Raw genomic sequence first — 7987 nt, 5'->3', positions numbered from 1 at the left:
GCAGACGTTGCGCTTGCTAGCTAAATCCACTTCGCGCGTGTTCTGCGGGTCGTAGCCAGATTTGGAAGCTGGGGAATAAATCGGAACCGATCGCGAGTCCTTTCAGCACAAGCAAGTCTATTCAGGATGGACGTATTCGCATCTGTAGAGGACAGACGGGCATAAAAAGCAATTTTCCCTTCATTTTTGTAAATCTTGAAAGATTTACGCAAGTTACACACGCGAGACGGACGGGCACGTTTTAGGACCGGAGACTGTGTACGCGTTTCCGGTGGCGTTGGCGGGCGCATGCTGGTCCTTCAGCATGCATTGAGAGGTCGACACATTGTATGTCCAATAATCGCAAGTGGCCTCTGCAGCGCAAAAAGCCTGGCATGCTGTGGGGGACGCGGCTGGTGGGAGCACACTGTTCACCTGCGCTAGATCGTGGCCCAGGTACTCCGTCCCGACCTCGAAGCAGTCCCTCGAGGCGGGGGGAGAAGGCACGAGTGGCTGCGGGCATGTCTTCGGGCCGGAGGTGATACCCGGAATACTGATCTTGGTTACAGGGTCTTGAAGCGCTGCTTCGCTGATATTTTTCAGAACACACTTGCCAGTGTGGACGTAGAACTCGAAGACAGTGCAGAAAGATTCGGACTGGCATGCAGCCTGGCAGTCTTCAGCGCTTGTGACTATGGGCGAGATGGAAAGGGCTGGGCCGACATACTGAACATCAGTCTCGAAGCAATAGTCTGGTGTTGAGCTGTCACCGGAGCCGCTGATGTAGCAGTTCTTTGGGCCAGATATGGCCGATGTCTGTGGAACACGTGTTCCTGCAGCTGAGAAGTTTTTCAGGTAACAGAACCGTCGGTCGGTCAAGTACGTCCAGAAATAGCAATCAGGCTGGCGTTGGCAGAGCCACTGGCACTCGTTTGCAGTGGCTACGCTCCCGTCCTCAACCTTCTGGACGTCGTTGCCGTAGTAGTCGATATTTAGGTCGAAGCAGTCTGACATGAAGGGCATCACAGCATGGCTTAAGAACCTCCGCTGGCACACAGTGCTTCCTTTTCCCGCGTGGGCTCTAACGCAGAGAGACTCTTGGCCGGGCTGCATGGTCAAAAAATTAGAAAACACGCTTACCAGTCTGCGCAGCAGGACACTCGCGCGGCCCCGAAATCATTCCTGTCGTTGTAGAATCCTGGCGTCTACCCGACGGGGCAGCGCTGGTTTTAAGGTAACAGCTGTTGGTATCGGTGACCCACGTCCAGTACTCGCAGAATGACTGGACCTTGCACAGGCCTTGGCAAAGAGCCGCGGATTTCACCGACTCATCCTCAATCTTCCTTATATCAGAGCCGTAAAAATCAACGCCATACTCCCAGCAGCTCGCTGTACGTCCGAACACACGGAAACATAAATCTTCGGAGCTCGGCTACCGATGGTGGCGCCAGATCGAAGCGAAACGTCTCGTCACCTGTGTCAGTGGTATCAAAACGCAACCAATGTAATATACGCGCAAACGAGTACCAGCAAAGTTTATCCGTCTGCATCCGAGGTACATATTTGCAAATGAGTATCAGCGCAACCGTATTCCTCCGCGGATGGTTTCCTTCACTGTGTTTTCCTCAGGAACGTAAAGGCCCCAAGACATCCAACCATACCTCCGCCAGGCCAGCATCGCTTAGGTCCAGAGACATATCCAACGCTAAGTTCGTCTTCAACGCGACCACGGAAGGCCTGATCTGTTTTCAGGTGGCAGCTGAGTGTTTGACTCGACCACGACCAGAAATGACAGCCCTCAGTGGCGCGACACATCTCCTGGCATATGTGGTATGACGCAATTTGCTGGGTTTCAATCTTCTTGAGGTCGTAACCACGATACTCGACATCAAGTTCATGGCACTCTGAGAATGCAGAGCATATCAAAATTCGGAGAGACTGTGCACAGTAAGTAGGACACCTTGCCCGCAGGTATGCTATCCAGCAGTGTAGGCTAAAATCGAACTGGCCCTCTGGGCCATTTATCAACAGGAATCTGCTGTCCGCTATATCTCCACTTCAGTGTACAGGGCGACACAAGGAAGGCTGCATGGGTGTGGCCTTTTCTGTGGATCCTAGTTCCACACGTCTGCATCACAAATAGGTAAAGCTTACGAGAGGGTTTGGGCACGCAATCTCGACCGCCCGAAACAAATGTCTTTGTCGACTCATCGCGGAGGCGTCCTTCAAGTGCATACTGGTTCTTGAGGAAGCACCGGTTGGCAGCCTGGTCGTACGACCAGAAGAAGCATGATTCCGTCGCCCGGCACATGGTCTGACAAACCAACGCGCCATTGTGTTTCCCCGAGACAGTCCCCAGGCTCATGCCCACAACACTGACGGAAGTGGGCAAATCGTACCCGGCGTAGGCGACCTCATCCTCGACGCAAGCATCTGCGGAGGAACACAGCACTTTCCGTCTGTTTCGGTAGACTAATGCTGGCACAATAAAGCGGCCTCTCTCCGCGTGTCAGCTTGACGCAAGGTTGAAGTACTTGCGTTTGTTGTTGTCTCTCGCGATTCCACTGGCCCCTACGGAATCGAAGGGCGACAGTTCCCTCGAACGTTTGGTCCGTGCCAGACACCAGACAAGTTAGACCAGCGGGGCTGCACCCCTACGCTTACCGGTGATGCATATGCAATACAGCCAATGACCAACCACTATTCTGACGTTCAGCACCGGCTTGCCTGGTGCTCAGTTTGCATATCCCAGCTCCTGCTGCCTACTGTGACAGTCACCCTCTAATACAGGCCAGACGTACCGGAGAATCGACCCTTGAATGTGGCGCTGAATCCGAGGGAACCAGAAATGAGGGACAATGTTTGAGGACCTTGGATACGGCCTTGCGGGGCGTACTGATCTTTTAAGTAGCAGTTGTCTGTTCTTCGATCCCACGTCCAGTAGAAGCAGTCGGCATCCCGCTCGCACAACGTTTCACAGGTGTTTGGCGACTTTACGGACCCGGTAACGATCTTCGTTACGTCGTGGCCGACATAGTCGTAGCCGTATTCGTGACAATCTGCAGCACAACGGAAGCGGATTCGCGTCACCGAACCCAGTCACCCTGAGCGCGGTGTTGTCGCTCAGCAGCAACTCGGGTAGCAGGCTGTGACGTCAACTTACGCACACTGGCATGCATTCACGAAATCCCTTGGCAGCGCAGCTCTCGGGTTTTCTCTTGGATTCCTCATGCCATCTCACATGCTATAAGTGAATGCACTATTCTTTGTACCACTGGAAGGAAACGATTACTGATACATCCGTGCTATGGACTTGCCTTCAGGCGGCGGTGTGCAGTACTTAGGTCCCGAGACAATGCCCGCAGTGGAAGTATCATCGCGTCGTCCCATGAGCGCAAATTGGCTTTTCAGATAGCAATTCTTCGTTGGGCTAACCCAAGACCAAAAGCGGCAGAGATTCCTCTGCTGGCACAAAGTCTGGCACATGGTAGGCGTGGTTACCCGCCCTGTCTCAATCTTCTCCACATCGTATCCTGTGTAGTCCACGCTGTCCTCGAAGCATTCTGTGCACACAAGATTGGCAGGGCAAGGAAATGTATACCAGTGTGCTGAGTGGCAGCTTTGTAGGCGAACAATCCGGGGCCTTTGTCGTGTCGAACTGCGCAGCCTCAGGGAGAGCTCACGCTAGTGACACCCGTGAGAAACCGTTGTTTACCGACTGCTTTCCAGACGCTTACGGGGTTGAATGGGGCAGAAAGCCGGCCCGGAAACCATGCCACCCGTTGTCGAATCTCTGCGACGACCATGGACGCCGTACACATTCTTGAGGTAGCAGCTCCGCGTCGCACTAACCCACGTCCAGAATCGGCAGTTTGTTGTGCGCTGACAGAAACCTTGGCATACGCTTGCATTTGCAATGCTTCCGTCCTCAATCTTTTGGATGTCGTGTCCCCAGTAGTCCACGTCAATTTCGTAGCAGCCTGAAGATGAATTGCATGGACGCACTTACAGGAATCATTCTGTGTCAGGAATTCTTCTCAGCGGGGTTCTCTGGAAACGAAATGCAAACACGGGTCCGTGCTCGGCTATTCTAGTACCTCTCTGGTTAATTGCCCTCATATCAATCCGGTTAGATGAATTGTACCTAGGTTCCCTGTACCCATGTTTCGTGCGACTGAAGATATATGTCTCAGCTACGTGCCCCAACAGGCTCACAGAATTTCCCTGCCTCCCCTCTTGCTGGATATTGGCTACGACAGCAGTTGCTCCGGTTGTCTCGTGTACGCGGGGACGATACCTGCGGTCAGAGCAGAGCAGAACTTCGGCCCGGAGATCAGATGAGTTGTCTCCGCGTTCTGCAGGCGACCGGAAAGAGCAGCACCGCTCTTGAGCTCACACACGTTCCCTGCTAGTTGCCAAGTCCAATAGCGGCATCCCGGTGTCGTTTGGCAGAGGCTCTGGCACACCCCGGGGCTGTGAACATGGCCACCTGTGACGCGCATTATGTTGAATCCTGGGTAAGAGACGCCGTTTTCCTGGCAGGCTGAACGATGGCACGCACGAAGCAGAAAAGCGCCCGAAACAACGCCCTGAAGCAGGAAGGAAGCCGAGGAAGTAATATGCCAGCCGGGAATTTATTGGCAACTGCGGCAGAATATGGCTCTACATGAAGTGCGTACACCCATGCCACCCCGGAAAGAAGGCAGAAGCTCCAAGCCGGCGAACTGAACAAGCATGGTTCTTGGCTGAAGTGCAGGAGCTTACGGACGCGCCATTGGCCACATGCCTTAGGGCCGGAGACAAGCCCCCTGGTGCTCGCATCTTTTCTCCAGCCGTGAATGGCTGTTCCGGTTTTCAGCGCACAGCTGTGATTGATAGAAGACCATGTGAAGTACATGCACAAGCCCCAGAGGCCGCACAATTGTTGGCACATCATGGCTGAAGTAACTCTTCCGTGTGTGATAAGCTTCAAGGTAGAGCCAACAAGGTCTACATCTTGCTCATAGCAGCCTGGATTGTTGTCTGGGAAGCATGCACACAAACATTCAAATGGATGCGGAGATCGAGGCGTGGCGAAACAGGAGATCAGTCGCGGTCCCCCGGCTTTGCTTTATTCGCCTCTGGCGGTGGCAAAAGGGAATTTAACAAGTTGGTATTGAAAACAGTAACGAGCTGTCGACACCAATTGTATATTTGCTTAGAAGCGGTCCAACATGGCCCAGGGGCAGTCATAAGCTCTCACTTCCAGGAGTGTCGAAGTGTGGTGAGCAATCTCGCGGACCGGACACAAGATGGCCAATGTTGTTGCTCGGACGGCGACCGGCAAGGGCCTTGTATGATTTCAGGTAGCACCAGTGGCGATTCCGACTAAACGTAAAGAAGGCGCAGCCTTTGAGCTGTGCGCAGGCCTGCTGGCAAGCGAACGCGCTCTGAATACTGCCATCTTCGATCTTCTCGAGGTCGTTCCCGACGTAGTCGTAGTCGTTCTCAAAGCAAGCTGAGACAAAAACACAAGGTTTGCCAACACGCAAATGAGACGACAGACGACCTCTCGGATGCCACGCACAGTGCTAGTACAGACATATGCTGCCTGCGAGGCCCCAATGCTGGCACGCCTAAGTCCCGGAATCAGCTGAGACTCTCTGTGCCGCTATCGCTCTAGTTGGTGAAACGACAAAACATGTCCGATCCACAAAACAACACGCACATATGGCCTGCGTGATCTGTGCGTCGCGATGCCATAAAATCGACAAACGGGTAACTGACCTTGAGGGGAGCCTGAGGATGAACATGTTTTGGGCCCCGACACGAACAGCTGCGTTTCGGGGGTCCGCCTCCAGCCATTGAGAGCCTCGCTCGACTTCAAGTAACAGAAGTTGCCACCCGCCGTTGGTGTCCACGTCCAAAAGTAACACAACGGACTGCGAAAGCACGCATCTTGGCATTGTTGTGGCGAGATCTTCGACGTAGTCTCGAGTTTCTCCACATCGAATCCTGTGTAATCAACTCCGTATTCGAAGCAAGACCCTGCAGGCACGCCATCGCAGAGAAAGTTCAACCGTAAGTCGTGCTGTCGGTGCATGGATGCCGCTTTGCCGTCCCGGTTCTCTTCTGCTTGTCGCATGCGTATACTGCCACTGAATACAAGTCAGCAGTGGCTCAGGTGGATAGTCTAAAACTGATGTTGGAGATTGCCACCCGGTGAGACATACCAGGATTCGAGTGGACAGGAGGAGGGACACTGCCACACTGCTTTGGGCCGGACACGATGCCCACCGTCGTGGCGTCAGCTATCCTTCCTGCCAGGGCGCCTGGCCCCTTGAGATAGCAGCTGCGCTTCTTCGCCACCCAGCTGAAGAAGTAGCAACCTTGCTTGTCGCTGCAGAGTCGCTGGCATTCCTGCGCATAGTGTGCTTTGCCTGCCACCACCTCGATGTCGAAACCACGGTAGTCAACGCCATACTCCAAGCAGACTAAAAAGACACCAGCCGACAGTAGAATGCTTAAATGTTGGAGCGGATGTGGAGAAGAAGCTGGAGAGAACAGGCACTTTCTCTAGTGCAGCCTGCACTTTGGTCCTCTGTCTGAGTGCAGACATAGCGTTCTCGAGGACAGGGTGTCATTGTGTATGGTATGCTCGCATCATATCTAAAAAGCATCTCACCAGTTGGAGACGGCCCACATGCCTTGGGACCCGAGACCATGCCCATAGAAAAGTCATCTTGCACTCTGTTTTGCGGAGCGAGCTGGTCTTTGAGGTAGCAGCTGCCGGTCGCCGGACTCCATGTCCAGTAGTCGCACGACTGCGACACTTGACACATGGCTTGACACAAGTTCGGCGTGGCAATGCCGGCATTCTCGATCTTCTCCACGTCATGGCCTCTGAAGTCGACGTTAAGCTCGTAGCACCCTGTAAAAAGAAGGGCGCGGTCAGACTGCTCATACATAGGACAGCGACTATGTGTGCCTGTGTCCCGTTCGGACCACTATGACCCTCGGGGACGGGTTTGTGCGTGTGCACGCGACAGCTCCTGCTTCGTTTATGCGTTGGGAAAAAACGTGTGCTTGCACTGATAGCCGTGAATCCTTACATGCAAGCTTAGGATCTACGGGTAGGGGTCTCGCGGCTTGGGCCTCCGCTAAAGGGACGAGTGCGCTGAAGCAGGACAGAACAAGACGAGATGTGCAAGGCGGCATTCCACGAATCACAAAGGCTAACGAACCCCCGAAGCAGCACACACAGCTGAGTATAACCGGATCCTGGTCCCAACCGTTTGTTTCAGCTGCGTGGATACTCCGGCTACTGCACAGCTCACGGTCGGAGCACGTATCAGTAAGTGGCATTGGATGTATTTACTGGTCTTACATCAGGGTCTTACCTGCTTCCGGGTTCGGGCCCAACCAACATCCAGCCACAGTCGGCGAGAGCGAGGAACGCCACAGTTTTCCTGAGGCGGCCCATTTTTCCGTCACTTCGGAGGACACACTAAACAACTGAAGTTGGCGGCGAACTAAATGCCGCCGTCTTACTGAATAATATATTTGCCACCTGCGCAGTTGGATGAAAATAAGCGCTGTGGTGGCCAGATCACCGAGGGCAACGGGCCGCCGGGAGACGGCAACGGCTCATGTGCCAAAGGACAAAGACGTTTGTGTATTCAGAGAGGCTGCGTGCACCGCTGTGTGTGCCAACAAAAAAAATTGAATTTACCAGAGAAACTGGCGAACCTCAGATACCGTATCCCGCCAGCTCCACCTTGCTGTGCTGTTTTGGGTAGAGGGCGAATATCCCTGGCGAAGGCCTCCGTGGCACGTACGGGCGCCGTAGTGCAAGGGGCTACCTGTCTCACGTTAGGCGCCTGGGTTTCGGCTGTTCCCGCCGATCGCATGCCTGGATAGGTTAACTGCGATCACGTGCACCCTTCCGGCTTCTTTATCGCGTCCCTGACCCCGAATGAATCGGGGGCTACGAGACATGCCCGATCTATCTCGTGGATTAGACCTGCTA

The 7987-nt window shown here is 54.0% G+C and overlaps 1 protein-coding gene across 1 annotated transcript; it reads right to left on the bottom strand.

The window, feature by feature from the left end:
* Window positions 1–213: 213 nt before the first annotated feature.
* BESB_054150 (PAN domain-containing protein) lies at window positions 214–7441 on the bottom strand (the record flags this gene model as incomplete). The annotated part of the gene is made up of 15 exons (XM_029363850.1): window positions 214–986; window positions 1120–1368; window positions 1641–1883; window positions 2134–2412; window positions 2781–3038; window positions 3297–3542; window positions 3717–3959; window positions 4277–4522; window positions 4744–5001; window positions 5222–5476; window positions 5746–6006; window positions 6192–6452; window positions 6644–6889; window positions 7071–7135; window positions 7359–7441. 15 exons carry the CDS (start codon window positions 7439–7441, stop codon window positions 214–216), a joined length of 3966 nt encoding a protein of 1321 aa, XP_029219773.1.
* Between the last annotated feature and the right edge of the window lie 546 nt (window positions 7442–7987).

This window comes from Besnoitia besnoiti, chromosome IV, assembly GCF_002563875.1.
Source record: "Besnoitia besnoiti strain Bb-Ger1 chromosome IV, whole genome shotgun sequence".
Taxonomy (NCBI): domain Eukaryota; phylum Apicomplexa; class Conoidasida; order Eucoccidiorida; family Sarcocystidae; genus Besnoitia; species Besnoitia besnoiti.
This window is presented reverse-complemented; position numbering and strand designations above follow the sequence as displayed.